This window comes from Typopeltis vanoorti, chromosome 10, assembly GCF_054136105.1.
Source record: "Typopeltis vanoorti isolate ZY-2024b chromosome 10, IOZ_Tvanoo_1.0, whole genome shotgun sequence".
Classification (NCBI taxonomy): domain Eukaryota; kingdom Metazoa; phylum Arthropoda; class Arachnida; order Uropygi; family Thelyphonidae; genus Typopeltis; species Typopeltis vanoorti.
The window spans coordinates 625,901-644,325 of record NC_143558.1 but is presented as its reverse complement, the minus strand read 5'-3'; the positions used below and the strand labels follow the sequence as shown (position 1 = coordinate 644,325).

The 18,425-nt window shown below is 33.9% G+C and overlaps 1 protein-coding gene across 3 annotated transcripts in view; it reads right to left on the bottom strand.

Annotated features, from left to right (window-relative positions):
* Positions 1 to 18,425, bottom strand: part of LOC150102123 (tRNA (32-2'-O)-methyltransferase regulator THADA-like) — a 694,369-nt gene that overhangs the window by 163,117 nt on the left and 512,827 nt on the right. For all 3 annotated transcript variants that reach the window (XM_090398691.1, XM_090398692.1, XM_090398693.1), the window contains one exon: positions 3,002 to 3,081. In XM_090398691.1, coding sequence (XP_090254817.1) covers positions 3,002 to 3,081 — 80 coding nt within the window. The remainder of the gene's footprint in view (positions 1 to 3,001; positions 3,082 to 18,425) is intronic.

Sequence of the window (18,425 nt, the reverse complement as noted above, 5' to 3'; positions counted from 1 at the left end):
TATTTTGCAGATAATTCCCAAGCAGCTAATGATAAATTGCACAAATTAAGACCAGTCCTAGATCATTTTAATAGTGTAATCCGAAACAGCTACACACCAGACAGAAACTTATGTATTGATGAGTGAATGGTGTTGTGGTGCGGTAGACTGGCATTTCGGCAATACATAAAAAACAAAAAACATAAATATGGCGTGAAATTCCATGAACTGTGCGAATCGAATGGATTAGTGATAAAAATAAAAATTTATACGGGAAAATCTGCATACTCTTTAGCGAAAATGGGTCACGCATATGATGTTGTATTCCACTTGATGGAAGAATATTTAGACAGGGGTTATGCATTGCATATGGACAATTTTTATAATTCTGTAGCTCTGATAGAATCGCTTACCGACAGAAAAACGTACGTGTGTGGAATGCTGAGAAATAATAGGAAAAACAATCCACCAGATGTTATTCAGAAGAAACTAAAGAAAGGGGAATTTGTCTGGCAAAGAAGAGGTCCTGTTGTAGTCAGCAAATGGAAGGATAAGAGGAAAGTTCTTTCCATTTCAAATATGCACAAATTTGAAACGGTTGAAGCACAAAATCAGAATGGTAAATTTCAAATAAAACCAAATATCGTTAGGGATTATAATTTGAGTATGTCAGGCACTGATCTTTCTGATCAAATGCTTTCGTACTATTCCACCTTATGAAAGAAATTAGATGGCCAAAGAAATCGGCAACACGCATTTTTGAGGTATACATTCAAAATACGCATAAATTTTATAACATGATTACTGGAAATGCAATAGTGCATTAAAATTTAGAGATCAATTGATCTCAATTTTTGTTGGAATGGATGAGCTTACAGCATCAGAGAATATCAGGAGAAATTGGGATTTTCATTATTTGGAAATTTTACCACCAACAGAAAAAAAGGATTGCCCGACAAAGCCATGCCATGTCTGTACACGATACAAACATCGACGCGAAACATGTTATTATTGTCCTGTTTGCCAGGAAAACCACCACTGTGCGTGGAAAATTGTTTTAAAATGTACCATTCTTAATTTGAATAAATTGTTTTTTTATTTTATTGATTGGTTTTTATTTTTATTGATTTTATTAGTTTTAAACTGATTTACAAATTACATGTTATACTACAGATTAACTCGCGCTTGGCATAGGAGGTTGGTAATCGACATACGAGTATATTCGTAGTTGGCTTCTGAGGCACATATATAATATACTATATTTTAGTTGAAATTATTTCCCTTTTACCAAGCTCCCAGACGTCTCTCCACTTTATTCAGAATCCAAGGGTCCAAATGAAGGTAATTATACTAAGGGATAATTCGTGTTTGGCATAGGAGGTCGGAAAATCGACATACGAGTATACTCGTAGTTGGCAGCAAACATGTTAATGGTGTTATTCATCTAGTTAATCCCTACTTGATTTATTATTCGGACTCTAGGTATACAGTCAGCCACTGCCTCCTGCAAACACTTCTTAACCGCCTCCCATGCACTATCAACATCCAGCCCTTGCAGTTTTACATGCCATGGCACTGAACCAATCAAACTCCTAAGCTTGTCATACTTATCAGCCCGATAATTCCACATGTACCCTGCCTTAATTGTAAATTCCACACCTTTAGCCACCTCCCAAGTTAAGACCCTATGATCACTCTCACCAATTGGTGGCAATGTAGTCATATTCATTACAGTCAGCTCCTCAGATGCAATTACTAGGTCAAGCACTCTCTGACCCCTAGTATTTTCCATTACATGCTGTCACAGAGTCATCCCTTAATAACTGCATAAAATCCAATTCCTCTCATGTGTCCTCACCTCCCTCCAATCAATGCTACCATAGTTGAAATCTCCCATAATAATTACCCTCCTTCCACTCATTTCTTCTGTTTGCTTATGCATACTATCTCCACCATCTTTTCCATCACCTGGTCTATAGCAGCACCCAATTGTATATTTTGTTCTGCTAGCCTCAATCAATACTTGTTTTGGTAATCTTTCTGTTTTCATTTTTTCAATTTGTTCCACCCATTTATATTTATATTATTTTATTTTTTCTATTACTGATTCCTGGTTTAGTTCTTTCATAATTTATTCATTTCTTTTATGATCGAATAGAATATATTTTGCAGTTTTTCTCATAAACTTCATTTCAGCTGGTGTTAATCTTTGTCTTTTTGTTTTATTGTCCACATTTCACTTCCATACTAGTAGGATTAATGTATTCTATACTTTTAGTCTGGTTTGTTTTTGAACTAGATTAGGTTTAAATACAGAGTTAATTACACCTGTTATTTTTAAACATTTCACAATTTTTAGGTTTATATCTTTTTCATTTTTATATATAATCATACATCCCAGGTAGTTAAACGAATTTTCACCGATTGTAAAATCTTGTTATCTATTACTATTTTAGTTCTAATTGCATCTTGTCCTTTGAAGGCCATCATTTTTGCTTTTTTGTTCATATTATCATTCTGTGATCTTTGGCTATTTAGTTTAAATTTAAAATATCTGTCTGTAAGTTATCTTCAGAATTTGTAATTATTATTTGAGCATCAGAAAACAGAAGAGTGTTTAAGTTCACAGTAGGAGAACGTTTAATACGTTGATGGGAATTTTTATTCCATTTTATTACTATTTCATTTAAATAAATATTAAAGAGTTGCTGAAAGGGAACATCCTTGTCAAACACCTTCATTTATCTCTCTTAGATATGATAGTTCTTTGCTTTGCTAAATATATGAAAGTAATAAAATTTAACAAAGGTATAATAAAACTCATTATTCTCATTCTCCTTTCCTTTCTCTCTTGCTTACATGCAGTACACACACACACACACACACACACACACACACACACACACACACACACACACACACACACACACACACACACACACACACACACACACACACACACACACACGCGCACGCACAAAATATATATATATATATATGTATATATATAATTAATACTCACTGTAGTTGCAGAGGTTGCACCTTAGAGCACAAGATATTATATCAATAAATGCTGCTCTGATAGGGAATGAAGTATTGTTCCTTAAAATAAAAAAAAACTTATACTTCAATACAGATAAATACAAGCAGTCCCTAATTTAGGTAAACTTAACTTATGCAAATTATCATGAAAGATATAGAAAAATAGGGGATTATAAAAATATTATTTAACCTGGGTATATTACTGAAATACAATCTGGCAGTGGTCTTCTGCAATGCAGACAGTCCACGTGCACTTTCTTCAATCTCATTTTAAGATGGACTATATGTTTAGTGCTGAATGTTTGTATTCTTTACATGCTATATTTTTTTAGTATCTGCATTGATCCTGATAACTTGTGGTTCTTAAAATTTCAAAGAGAAATGGATGAAGATTATCAACTGAGAGATTTATGAAAAGAAGAAATAAGAGAAAAATACAAAACAAATAAACAATAAAAAATAAATTAAAAAAACCAAACAGAATAAATAAAGACAAATAAATACAAAATGTTATATTTTGTATTTATTCCTCTCAGGCAATAAAAATCATGGAAAAGAAAAAGTAGCTATAGGATTCAAAACTAAATATGAGGCTAATATTCTTGAATGGCAGGAAATATCAGGTAGAGTGATATGAGCAAATATCAGAATGAAGAAATGGAGAATGAGACTTATTTGTGCCTATGGTACAACAGAAGGTTCTATTAAGGTAGAAGTAGATGAATTTTTTGAGGATTTAGAGAAAGCAACTAACACAATGAAAAACGAAAAGTTGGTCATTCATTTTAGAAATTATGGGCTTTATAACCATGTTATAAATAATGCTTTTACTTTCTCGATGTTTCGATCTTAATATGAAGATCGAAACGTAGGGAAATTCAAAGTTATTTATAACATGGTTGTAAAGTCCATAATTTCTAAAATGAATGCTGATCACCGTGCAACACTAAAAGAAAGGAAAAGTTGGTCCTTTTTGGGGATTTAATTAGCACAGTAAGAAATGATTGCCAGACAAATAAAAATATTTTGGGAAAATCTGGAGAAAGGAGAAAAGCTAATAATAATCACATAATCACAAATACCTGTTGGATTTCTGCACAGGACATGTACTGGTCATTACTAACACAATGTTTCAACATAAAAATGTACAAATTGACATGAAAAGAAGAGTCAAGGAATAATAAAAGTCTCACTCATCATCATCAAATTCCTGACATGTACCCTCAAGGGGTATACAGGATATGATAGTACTACATGAAAAATTCAGAGCATTACTAACTTCCTATCTACAATTTTCCTCCAAATCAGTCTGTTGCTTGTCAATACTCCAACATTATCAGATCTTATATTTCTATCGTCTAAGGCACTTTGTACCGTATCAATCCAACTATATCGTGGTCTTCCTCTGGGTCGTTTTCCTGTCAACCTGGCAGAGAACACTTGTTTTGCTAATCTTTCCTCTCCCATTCTATTTAAGTGACCATACCACCTGAGATTAGCTCTGCTAACGCATTCCTGGATGCAGACAATGTCAAGTTCTTTCCTAATATCCTCATTTTTAATATGATATTGCTATTGATGCCATCTGTTCACGCCTCTAATCTTTCTCAGGACTCTCATATCTGCAGTCTCTAGTCTTTGGTCAAGTGTTTTACTTCTGACCCAGCTCTCAGATCCATAAGTTAAAACTGGTTTGAACACTGTCTTGTATACAGCTAATTTAGTGTTCCGACTAATTTCTCTCTTATTCCATATGAATTTATTCAATTGACTTCCCACCATACCAGCTTTGCTGATTCTATTGTCTATTTCTATATTTAATTTACCATCTTCAGTAAAAATCGTACCTAAGTAGCTGAAATGTTTTACTTGTTCCACAGGTACTCCATTCACAACACAGTTGACATTTTCAATGATTCTACCTATTTTTATTGTCTTTGTCTTTTTATTGCTGACCTTCATACCATATCTATTACAACAGCTATTCAATTTAGTCACAGAATGTTGCAGACTTGTAGCGGATTAATTTAGAAGTAAAACATCATCTGCATAAAGCAAAGAGCTGACATTAACATCTCCAATTTTGATATCAGGTTTAATACCACTTTCCTTCATAATATGATCCATATAGATAATGAATAACAGAGGGGATAATGTACATCCTTGTCTCACACCAGATTTAACATTAAACCATCTTCCTGTACTTCCTTCAATTCTAACTGCTGACTCACAACTCAAATAAAGACTAAGTATTGCTTGATATAATGCCCCATTGACACCATATAACTGCAGCGTATTGAATAGCTTCTCTCTTGGCACCTTGTCATATGCCTTTTCCAGATCGACAAAACTTAAATACAGATCTTTGTTATATTCCCATGCTTTCTCGACTATTTGTCGTAAAGTGAAGATCTGATCCTGACAGCCTCTATTTGGCCTGAATCCAGCTTGTTCTTCACCAAGCTTTTCTTCCACAATTCTTCTCAACCGTTTCTCAAGTATACTTGCATAGATCTTGCCAGGAACACTCAGAAGGGAAATACCTCTGTAATTCTCACATTCAGTTTTATTTCCCTTTTTATATATGGGCACTATGAGAGCTCTACTCCAATCATCGGGAATTCGTCCCTCTGTCCAGGCTTTCTGAACTATGCAGTGCAGCCACTGTAAGACTTTTATTCCACCATACTTCAGCATTTCTGGTCGAATATCATCTACTCCTGCTGCCTTTCCACATTTCAAGCCTTTGATGGCTTTTTCTACTTCAAGTATGGATATGTATTCCTGACTGCATGCCTGGTCAGTGTTTTTTATCACTATGCTGTCATCACTGCTTGTCTCATTTAGCAGTTTTTCAAAGTAATTACTCCATACTTCAAGGATTTCTTTTTCTCCTGTTTTCATGTCACCTTTATCATCTCTAACTCCTTTTACAGCACTCTTTCCTCCATTTATAAGCTTCTTCAACAACCTCCAGAATATTTTGCCACCTTCTTTGATATTTATTTTCTATATTCTTGCCAAAGTTCTCCCATGACTTTTGTTTAGCTAGTTTTACACACTATTTAGCTTTCTTACATTTGTCTCTGTATTCTGTAAGAGTAAAAGCTGACTTATTTGCCAAGAACTTTTGATATGCTTTCTTTTCCATCACTGCCTCTTTTACTTCCTGTGTCCACAATGGAGTTCTAATTTTTCTATCCTTGCAGACAACCTCACCACATGTCTCTCTGGCAGAATCAATCAATGTTTTCTTCAGAGTTTGCCACTGAATCTCCAAGGTTTGACTCCTGTTCTCAAACTCTTTCATTTTCTTTTCAATAATCTTTCTGTATTTTAGTCTACAGTTCACATCTGAGTGCTGCTCAACTTTTATTTGCTTTAAAACTTTCTTACATGTTATTCTTTTCAATATGAAATTTAATTTTATCCTGCTCAAGACTAAATAGTGATCACTTCCAATTTCAAATCCTCTGTACACTCTGGTGTCCTGCACCAGGGAGAAAACATCACTATCAACAATAACATAGTCAATGAGATTTTTCTTATTTCTTGCCTCTTCTGTCCATGTGAATTTGTGCACATTTTTATTTTGGAACATGGTGTTAGTAATAACCAGTTCATTTCCTGAGCAGAAATCCAACAGATATTTGCCATTATTATTAGCTTTGCTCTTTTCTCCAAATTTTCCCAAAATATTTTTGTATGTCTGACAATCATTTCCTACTCTGCTATTTAGATCCCCAACAAGGACCAACTTTTCCTTTTTCATTGTGTCAGTTGCTTTTTCTAAAGCGTCAAAAAATTCCTCCACTTCTACTTTAGTAGAACCTTCTGTGGGATCATAGGCACAAATAAGTCTCATTGTCCAGTTCCCCATTCTTATATTTGCCCACATTACTCTACTTGAGACTGACTGCCATTCAAGAAGATTAGTCTCGTATTTTGTGTTGAATATTATGGCTACTCCTTCTTTTCCTTGATTGTCATTGCCTGAATATAACATTTTGTATTTATTGCTCATAAAGATCTCACCAGTTTTGGTCTTTTTTGTTTCAGTCACCCCTATTATGTCGATCTGGTACTTATCTAATTCTTATCTAAATAAATGTAGTCAGTGACTACATTATTGTTAATAGTGAAATTTTCTCACTGGTGTAGAACACTAGAGTGTACAGAGGATTTTAAATTGGAAGTGATCAATATTTAATCTTGAGCGGGATAAAATTGAAATTCATATTGAAAAGAAGAACATGTAAGAAAGTTTTAAAGCGAATAAAAGTTGAGCAGCTCTCAGATGTGAACTGTAGACTAACATACACAAATAATATTCAAGAAAATTCAAAGAGTTTGAGAACAGGAACCAAACCTTGGAGATTTGGTGGCAAATCCTGAAGAAAACTTTGACTAATTCAGGAAAAGAGGCATGTGGTGAGGTTGTGTGCAAGGACAGAAAAATCAGAACTTGATGATGGACACAGGAAGTTAAACAGGCACTGAAGGAAAAGAAGAAACATATTGAAAGTTTCTGGCAAATAAGTCAGCTTGTGCTCTCAGAAAATACAGAGAGAAACAAATGTAAGAAAAATAAACACTGTGTAAAACTAGCAAAATAAAAGTTATGAGAAAACTTTGGTAACAACATAGAAAATAAATATCAGGATGGAGGCTGTCGAAGAAACTCAGATATGGAGGAAAGAGTGCTGTAAAACGAATTAGAGATGATAAAGGTGAATGAAAACTGAAGAAAAAGATATCCTGGAAGTATGGAGTAATTACTTAGAAAAATTACTAAATGAAATGAGTAGTGACAGCACAGTGATAAAAAATACTCAATAGGTATGAAATCAGCAAACATATCCACACTTTAAGTAGAAAAGCCATCAAAAGTCTGAAATGTGGAAATGCAAAAGGATAGATGATATTCGACCAGATGTGCTCAGTATGGAGGTACAGAAGTCTTACAGTGGCTGCTACATAGTCCAGAAGCCATGGACATAGGGATGCATTCCAGATGATTGGAGTACAGCTATCATAGTACCCATATATAAAAAGGGAAATAAAACTGAATGTGAGAATTACAGAGGAATTCCCTACTGAGTGTTCCTGGTAAGATTTATGCGTATTCATGAGAAACAGTTGAGAAGGACTATGGAAGAGAAGCTTACTGAAGAACAAGCTGGTTTCAGGCCAAATAAAGCTATCAGGATCAGATTTTCACTTTATGACAAATAGTTTGAAATCATGGGAATATAATAAAGATCTGTATTAAAGTTTTGTCATCATCATCATCAAATTTCATTTATGTACCCTCATGCGGGGTACAGGATATGATAGTACTACATGAAAAACTCACATCATTACAACCTTCAAATGAACAATTTCGAAATCAATCTGTTATTTGTCAAGACTCCAACATTATCAGATCTTATATTTCAATCTCCTAAGGCACTTTTTACTGTATCAATCCACTTATATCATGGTCTTCTGCTGGGTCATTTTCTTCCAACATGGCAGAGAACACTTGTTTTGCTAATCTTTTCTTTCCCATTCTGTTTAAGTGACCATACCACCTGAGATTATCTCTGCTAACACAATCCTGGATGCTGACAGTGGTAAGTTCTTTCATAATATCCTCATTTTTAATGCGATATTGCCAATGAAGCCATCTGTTAATGCCTCTAATCTTTCACAGGACTCTCATATCTGTGGCCTCTAGTCTTTGGTGAAGTGTTTTATAAAATTTGTTTGAGCACTGTCTTGTATACAGCTAATTTAGTGTTCTGACTGATTTCTGTTTTATTCCATATAAATTTATTCAGTTGACTTCCTACCATACCACCTTTATTGATTCTCATATTTAATTTATCATCTTCATTAAAAATCATGCTTAACCAGCTGAAATGTTTTACTTGTTCTATAGGTTCTCCATTCAAAATGCAGTTGATATTTTCAGTGCTTTTTGCCTATTTTCTCTGTCTTTGTCTTGATATTGCTGACCTTCATACCAAATCATTACAACAGTTATTCACTTTAGTCAGGGAATCTTGCAGATTGCAGCAGATTTATTTATAAGTATAATATCATCTGCATAAAGCAAAGAGCTGACATTATCATCTGCAATTTTGATATCAGGTTTAATATCACTTTCCTTCATAATGTGATTCATATAGATAACGAATAACAGTGGGGATAATGTACATCCTTTTCTGACACTAGATTTACCATTAAACCACCTTCCTGTAGTTCCTTCAATTCTAACTGCTGACTTACAACTCAAATAAAGACTAAATACTGTGTGATATAATGCCCCATTGACACCATATAATGTAGCGTTTTGAATAGCTCTCTCTCTCTTGGCACCTTGTCATATGCCTTTTCCAGATCTACAAAACTTAATACAGATCTTTGTTATATTCCCATGATTTCTCAACTATCTGTCATAAAGTGAAAATCTAATCCTGAGAGAGCCTCTATTATTCGACCTGAATCCAGCTTGTTCTTCTTCAAGCTTCCCTTCAACAATCATTTTCACCCGTTTCTTAAGTATACTTGCATAAATCTTACCAGGAACACTCAGTAGAGAAATACCTCTGAAATTCTCACATTCAGTTTTATTTCCCTTCTTATATATGGGTACTATGATAGCTCTAAGTTTTAAAAGAGGTATACCGTGAGTAGACATATCGATACAAAATTAATAACGGAAAAAACTCTATCCCCTTTATGGGAGATAGTACTTTACAAATCAGCTCATCTTTCCTAACTTTTTATTTTATTGATTTATTTTTTATTTTTATTTTATTTTATTTTATTTATTTATTTATTATTTGTTTTAAGGAAAAGTATTGACCTTTTTAGTTATCTTACACCAGCTGCTTAGGTGGTGCTTTTTGGAATTGTCAGTTATTGTTTAATTTGAGCTTAATGTACTGAAGATGCCTGTGACACACAGGCGAAAATTATACTATTAAATAATCTTTGTACGTGAGTTTTTTCCATTATTAATTTTGTATCAATATGAGAGCTCTACTCCAATCATCTGGAATTCATCCCTCTGTCCAGGCATTCTGAACTATGTAGTGCAGCCACTGTAAGACTTTTATATCTCCATATTTAAGGTTTTCTGGTTGAATATCATCTACTCCTGCTGCGTTTCCATATTTCAGGCTTTTGATGGCTTTTCTACTTAAAGTATGGATATATATATTCCTGATTGCATTCCTGTTGAGTGTTTTTTTTACCACTGTGCTGTCACTGCTCATTTTATTTAGCAATTTTTCGAAGTAATTACAACATACATCAAGGATAACTTTTTCTTCAGTTTTCATTTCATCTTTGTCATCTTTAATTCCTTTTAGAGCACTCTTTCCTAAAATTCTTAGCTTTTTCAACAGCCTCCAGAATATTTTCCCATCTTCTTGATATTTATTTTCTATGTTCTTACCAAAGTCTTCCCATGACTTTCGTTTAGCTTTCTTACATTTGTCTGTGTATTCTCTAAGAGCACAAGCTGACTTATTTGCCAGGAACTTTTGATATAATATACTTTCTTCATTTCCATCACTTCCTCTTGAATTTTCTGTGTCCACCATGGAGTTCTGACTTTTCTATTCTTGCAGACAACCTCATGACATGCCTCTCTGGCTGAATCAATCAATATTTCTTCAGGACTTCTCACTGAATCCCCAAGGTTTGGTTCCTGTTCTCAAACTTTCATTTTTTTCTTGAATAATGTTTGTGAATTTTAGTCTAAAGTTAACATCTGAGAGCTGCTCAACTTTTATTAGCTTCAAAACTTTCTTACATGTTCTTCTTTTCAAGATGAAATTCAATTTTTTTTATTCTGCTCAAGACTAAATGGTGATCACCTCCAATTTTAAATCCTCTGTACAATCTAGCATCCTGCACAAGGGAGAACCATCAATATTAACAATAACATAGTCACTGAGTCTTTTCTAATTCCTTTCCAATTCTCTCCATGTGAATTTATGCACATTTTTTTGTTGAAACATTGTGTTAACTAATGGTTATAAGAATTGCTTCATTAAAAGAACTTTGAGTAGTTTTAATATGTCTTCCTCTTCAAACACAGAAGAAATAACGCGCATTCCTATCCCTTATGTACAAGGCATCAGTGAATGTATAGCAAAAGTTTTAAAACCACTGAATATTTTTGTTGCCTTTCGACCGTTTAGAAAGAAATCTCCACCTTTCTCACTTCTCCTAAGGACAAGCTTCCACATCTTAATCATCCAGGTGTCTACCATATTCCGTACTCTTGTGAATTATCTTATTTCAGACAAACAGGAAGATCTTCCTCTATTCGTCTAGAAGAACACCAATCTTATACTGAATACTTTAAACCCGAAAAGTCTGGACTTGCAGAACATGCCATCTTCACTAGACATAGAGTTCATTGGAGAAAGACAAGAGTTCTTCACAAAAGTCAATTCCTCATGGAATGCCTTTATAAAGAAACATGTGAAACTCTACTATTAGGAGAATGAAACTCATTCTCCTAACTTAAACAGATCCGATGGGCTTACGTCTATCCCCTTTATGGGAGATAGCACCTTACAAATCAGCTAATCTTTCCTAACTTTTTATTGTATTTTTTTTTTTTTTTAGGAAATTTATTGACTTTTTTAGTTATCTTACACCAGCTACTTAGGTGGCACTTTTTGGAATTGTCAGTCATTGTTTAATTTGAGCTTAATATGTACTGAAGATGCCTGTGACACACAGGTGAAAATTATACTATTAAATAATCTTTGTATGCGACTTTTTTCTGTTATTAATTTTGTATCGATATGTCTACTCATGGTATTCCTCTTTTAAAACTTATTCAAGAAGATTAGTCTCGTATTTTGTGTTCAATACCATGGCTATACCTTTTTTTTTCTCCCTATTGGCATTACGCATCCCTTTCATGTCGATCTGGTACTTATCCAATTCCTCAGACAGCTCCATTTTTTTGCCCTTCAGGTTTCTTATGCTGATATTACCAATCTTGAACTCTGGTGATGTTGAGTTGGGGTGTGTTTCAGGATTTGCACCAGCAGCCGAGTTTTCACTCCTTGCTCTAGCACAAACAACGAGGGCCTTGTTTAACCAGGAGATGCCTCAGCTGGCTTAAAATTCTGTTGTACCATCATTTTGTACTTTGGTTTAAGCCAATAAGAATATAATTTGTTCGGTTAAACCGCGAATTGCCAGCTCATCCTCTTTTGTTCAGTATACAGGTAGATACCAAACAGGGTGCACTATGAGAAGTTGAGGATTGGACATTAGGTAATAAGCCATGGTTGTATGTCTGCATTAATTTAAAGGCTACATGGAGGTCTCCTCTCAGTTATACAGCTTTCACCCTTTAGAACCCTTTTTTTTTTAATGTTTTGTAGACCTGCAAAAGAAATATGACAAGGTGTCAAGAGAAAAGAATAAATTTAGTTTAATCCTTTATCCAAGTGTAAGCAAACAAAATTTGCACCTGAAAGTATCGTCAGGACTAGGGTAAGTGGTACAACACTGGGCAACTCGTTGCAAAGGTGGAGCAAGCTCACAACACTGCTATCTCAGTATCTCCCATAATGCAAAACACATCTCCTTGAGGATATGCATAATGTTATGCATTGGGGGGGGGGGGCAACTACCCAAACTAGTTTCGACCTTTATTGAGGTCTCTTCAGTGGGAGCCAGGCCCGAGTGAAGATACCAGGCAGAAGCATTAGCAAGGTCATCTCTACCTATAGGAGTTGCCAAACTGTGTGTCACCTTTTCATTTACTCTGGATTTAGAGAAAGATGTTGAAAGTTTATTTTTCACTTGGTTAGACTATAATAAATTTAGTTTAATCCTTTATCCAAGTGTGAGCAAACAAAGTTTACATCTGAAAGTATCTTCAGGACTGGGGTAAGGTAGTACAACACTGGGCAACTCATTGCAAAGGTGGAACAAGTTCACAACACTCCTATCTCAGTATCTGAAGATACTTTCAGGTGCAAACTTTGTTTGCTCACACTTGGATAAAGAATTAAACTAAATTTATTATAGTCTAACCAAGTGAAAAATAAACTTTCAACATCTTTCACCAAGAGAAAAGCTATTCAAAACTATATAATCATATGGTGTCAATGGGGGACATTATATCAAGTCTTTATTTAGTCTTCAGCCTAAACTTAATCTTTATTTGAGTTGAAACTCAGCAATTAGAATTGAACTAAATACAGGTATTAAACAATATGTTAATTATTTAATTTTTAAATGTTGGCTGTGTCTTTGTATTGTATTAACTTATTTAGTTGTCTTAACTTAACTTTTTTACTTTACTTTGTTCACCTCACTATGTTAAGACTATCAACTGCAAAAACAAAACTCCTCAAGGTTAATCTTACCATGACCAATTTCTGCCTTTACTCCGCTAGTAAACAAACTTTGCATTAAAAGTATATCTAATGTATGCAATCCAAATTATCATACAAATGAAATGAGAAAATTTCTTTTTATTTTCGCTTGCCCCATTTAATTTGGGAAAATATTATTTGAAAGTTAGAATGAGGAAAAACACGAATTAATCACTAAATATATATCCAAATTCTCTATATGCAAGTCATTACTATTCGCATTTTTTTGAATATAGTCACCATCATCAAATTCCTGCCATGCACCCTCAAGGGGAGTACAGGATATGATAGTACTACATGAAAAATTTACATCATTAGTAACTTCCTATCTAAATATTCCTCCAAATCAGTCTGTTAGTTGTCAAGTCTCCAACATTATTGGCTCTTATATTTCTTTTAAGGCACTTTTTACCATATCAATCCACCTATATATTGGTCTTCCTCTGGGTCTTTTTTAGAGAACACTTGTTTTGCTAATCTTTCTTTGCCCATTCTGTTTAAGTGACCATACCACCTGATATTAGCTCTGCTAATGCATTCCTGGGGATGCTGACAATATTAAGTTCTTTCCTAATATCCCCGTTTTTAATATGATATTGTCATTAATGCCAATCTGTACACGCCTCTAATCTTTCTCAGGACTCTCATATCTGCAGTCTCTAGTCTTTGGTCAAGTGTTTTACTTCTGACCCAGCTCTCAGATCCAAAAGTTAATACTGGTTTGAACACTGTCTTGTATACAGCTAATTTGGTGTTCCAACTTTTTCTGTTCCAACAATTTCTGTCTTATTCCATATGAATTTATTCAATTGACTTCCTACCATACCAGCTTTCTTGACTCTGTTATTTATTTCCATATGTAATTTGCCATATTCGGTAAAAATCGTGCCTAAGTAATTGAAATGTTTTACTTGTTCCATAGGTTCTCCATTCACAAAGCAGTTGACATTTTCAATGCTTCTGCTATTTTCATTGTATCTGTCTTGTATACCATATCTTCATACCATATCTATTACAACAGCTACTCAATTTAGTCAGGGAATCTTGCAGACTTGTACCAAATTTATTTAGAAGTATAACATCATCAGCAAAAAGCAAAGAGCTGACATTAACACCTCCAATATTGATATCAGGTTTAATACCACTTTCCTTCATAATATGATTCATATAGATAACGAATAACAGAGGGGATAATGTACATCCTTGTCTCACACCAGATTTAATATATCAAATCGTCTTCGTGTACTCCCTTTAAATCTAATTGCTGACTCACAACTCAAATATAGATTAAGTATTGCATGGTATAATGCTCCATTGACACAATACAACTGTAGTGTTTTCAATAGCTTCTCTATTGGCACCTTGCCATATGCCTTTTCCAAATCGACAAACCTTAAATACAGATCTTTGTTATATTCCCATGCTTTCTCGACTATTTGTTATAAAGTGAAGATCTGATCTTGACAGCCTCTATTTGGCCTGAATTCAGCTTGTTCGTCACCAAGCTTTACAACAAATAGTTGAGAAATCATGGGAATATAACAATTCTTCTCAACCATTTCTCATGTATTATCGCAGAAATCTTACCAGAAACTCAGTAGGGAAATACCACTGTAATTCTCATATTCAGATTTATTTCCCTTTTTATATATATGGGTACTATGAGAGCTCTACTCCAATCATCAGGAATTCGTCCCTCTGTCCAGGCTTTCTGAACTATGCAGTGCAGCCACTGTAAGACTCTTATACCACCATACATCAGCATTTCTGGTCGAATATCATCTACTCCTGCTGCCTTTCCACATTTCAGGCTTTTGATGGTTTTTTCTACTTCAAGTATGGATATGTATTTCTGATCATATGCTTGTTGAGTGTTTTTTACCACTGTGCTATCACACTGCTTGTTTCATTTGGCAATTTTTTGAAGTAATTACTCCATACTTCAAGGATATTTTTTCTCCAGTTTTCATGTCACTTTTATCATCTCTAATTCCGTTTACAACACTCTTTCCTCCATTTCTGAGCATTTTCAAAAACCTACAGAATATCTTGCCATGTTCTTGATATTTATTTTCTATGTTCTTACCAAAATCTTCCCATGAGCTTTGTTTAGCTAGTTTTTACACAAAGTAATCCTGTCAAAACTGAAAGAAAAATCTATGCAAGATAATTATCACACACTAATAGGAAATGAATTTAGAAGATTATCCTATGACAATATAGAAAATACATGGAATCAAGGTAAAAAAATTGTGATAAGTACTGCAAGAAACATACATCAGGACCAAATCATGAATGGATAACCCCTGAAATTCTAAATACTTTAGAAGTAAAAAGAACAGCAAAGCATATATTAAATATAAAAAATACAGAAGAAAATAAACAACATCATAAGAATCTTAAAAACAAAATTTATAAAATGTGCATATCTGCCAAAAATAACTGGTTGGAGGAAAAAGCAAAACTCTGCCAAAAATAACTGGTTGGAAGAAAAAGCAAAACTCTGCAAAGGAGTTTTGCTTTTTCCTCCTAATAAAAGAAATGATAATAAAATGGTATACAAAATTATCAAAGAATTAACTAAGATATATATAAAGATAAACCATTAACAATGAAAGATAAAAACAATCTAGAAACTGGGTCAATACAAAATATTAAAATAATTTTGAAGGACTACTATCAAACATTATTTCAAAAAGAACAGGAGGAGGAAAGTATAACAGAAAAGATGATATATGAAAAGGCACCACCCATAACCTCAGCAGAAATTATAAATGCAATAAACCAAATGAAACTTTCAAAAACTATGGGTAAAGATGAAATATCTATAGAACTATGGAAATATGGTGGCAAGGAAGCCATTAATTTCTTAATGAATTTATTTAATCAAATTCTCTACACTGGAGTAATTCCAACTGACTGGAAAACAGGAATTATTATACCTATTCACAAAAAAAGGAGACAAAAGAATATGTGAAAATTATAGACCCATAACACTCTTAAGTCATAGTTATAAACTATTCATCCAGATTATACAAAAGAGAACACAGGTGCTTACAGAAAAAATCATAGAGGAAAATCAAGCAGGAGTCAGGCCACATAGATCCACTACAGACCCAGATCTTCACCATTAATATAGCAGAAAAAATTGGGAATACAACCTGCCCATATACTGTTGTTTTATAGATTTTAAGCAAGCCTTTGATTCAGTTAATACAAACAAATTGATTACTATCCTAAAAAACGTAAAAATGGATTCTGATATTTTAACATTTATTACAAATTATTATGGAGACACCAAAGCTTTTGTTAAAACAAACAACATTAAAACCAAGAATTTCAGAGTAGAGAAAGGTGTAATGCAGGGATTCCCTCTCTCACCTCAACTCTTTATCCTCTTCCTAGAAGAAGTCTGTAAAACCATAGCCGATGAACCAGGTGTAAAAATCAATGGTACCAACATTAATCACATAAAATATGCCAATGATATCATTATTTTAGCAGATTATAAACCACAGCTAGAAAAAACTATTAATATTTTAAATGACTCTTGTAAAACTTATGGTATGAAAATAAATCTTCATAAAACAAAAATAATGAAGGTAGGTAGAGAAGAAGAAAATATTTCTATAAATCTTGAAAATCACCTGCTGGAACAAGTTAATAAATATGCTTATCTTGGCAGTCTTATATCTAGTAACCTCAACAATATGGAAACAGTAAAACACAGGCTAAGCCTAGTTGGACCAACATGAATAAACTAAACAAAATATGGAAAAATAAAAAAAAATCCCAACGAGTCTAAAATTATATAAAACAATTATTATTCCAATGGCTACTTATGCTTCAGAAGCCTGGTTATTAACTCAATAACCAATCAAGAAACTTCAAGCATTTGAAATGAAATGCCTCAGAAAAAAGCATTTGAAATGAAATGCCTTGCAAGACTAATGATCAAGTCAGAACAGATTTAGACTTCCCAGATAATAGAAAGACACAATCATTAAGCATCAACTGAGATAGCTTGGTCATATACAGAGAATGGATCCTCATAGACTCCCATATTTAGCTCTGAATGGATATATTGGAAGAAAAAGACCTAGAGGCAGACCAAGAAGTACTTGGAGAAAGTCGCTGAAAAAACATTCACGTCTACCCAGCTATACAGCCATGATTGAGATGGCTAAAGATCGTGATAAGTGGAGAACCTTTCTTCTTAGTGGACTCAACCCATTACCAATCGGATGAGATGAGAGATGATGAGTTTTACACAGTGTTTGGCTTTCGTACATTTGTCTCTATTCTTTAAGAGCAAAAGCTGACTTATTTGGCAGGAACTTTTGATATGCTTTCTTCTTTTCCTTCACTGCCTCTTTAACTTCCTGTCCACCATGGAGTTTCTGATTTTTCCATTCTTGCAGACAACCTCTCCACATGTCTCTCTGGCTGAATCAATCAGGGTTTTTTTTCAAGGCTTGCAACTGAATCTCCAAGGTTTGGTCCCTGTTTTCAAACTCTTGCATTTTTTCTTCAATAATCTTTGTGTATTTTAGTCTACTGTTCACATCTGAGAGCTGCTCAACTTTTATTCGCTTTAAAACTTTCTTATATGTTCTTCTTTTCAAAATGAAATTCAATTTTCTCCTGCTCAAAACTAAATGATGATCACTTACAATTTCAAATCCTCTGTATACTCTAGCATCACTATCAACAATAACATAGTGTTAGTAATAACCAGTTCATTTCCTGAGCAGAAATCAAACAGGTATTTGCCATTATTATCTTTGCTCTTTTCTCCAAATTTTCCCAAAATATTTCTGTATGTCTGACAATCATTTCCTACTCTTCAATTTAGATCCCCAACAAGGATAATTTTCCCTTTTTCATTGTGTCAGTAGCTTTCTCTAAAGCTCAAAAAATTCCTCCACTTCTACCTTAGTAGAACCTTCTGTGGGACCATAGGCACAAATAAGTCTCATTGTCTAGTTCCCCATTGTA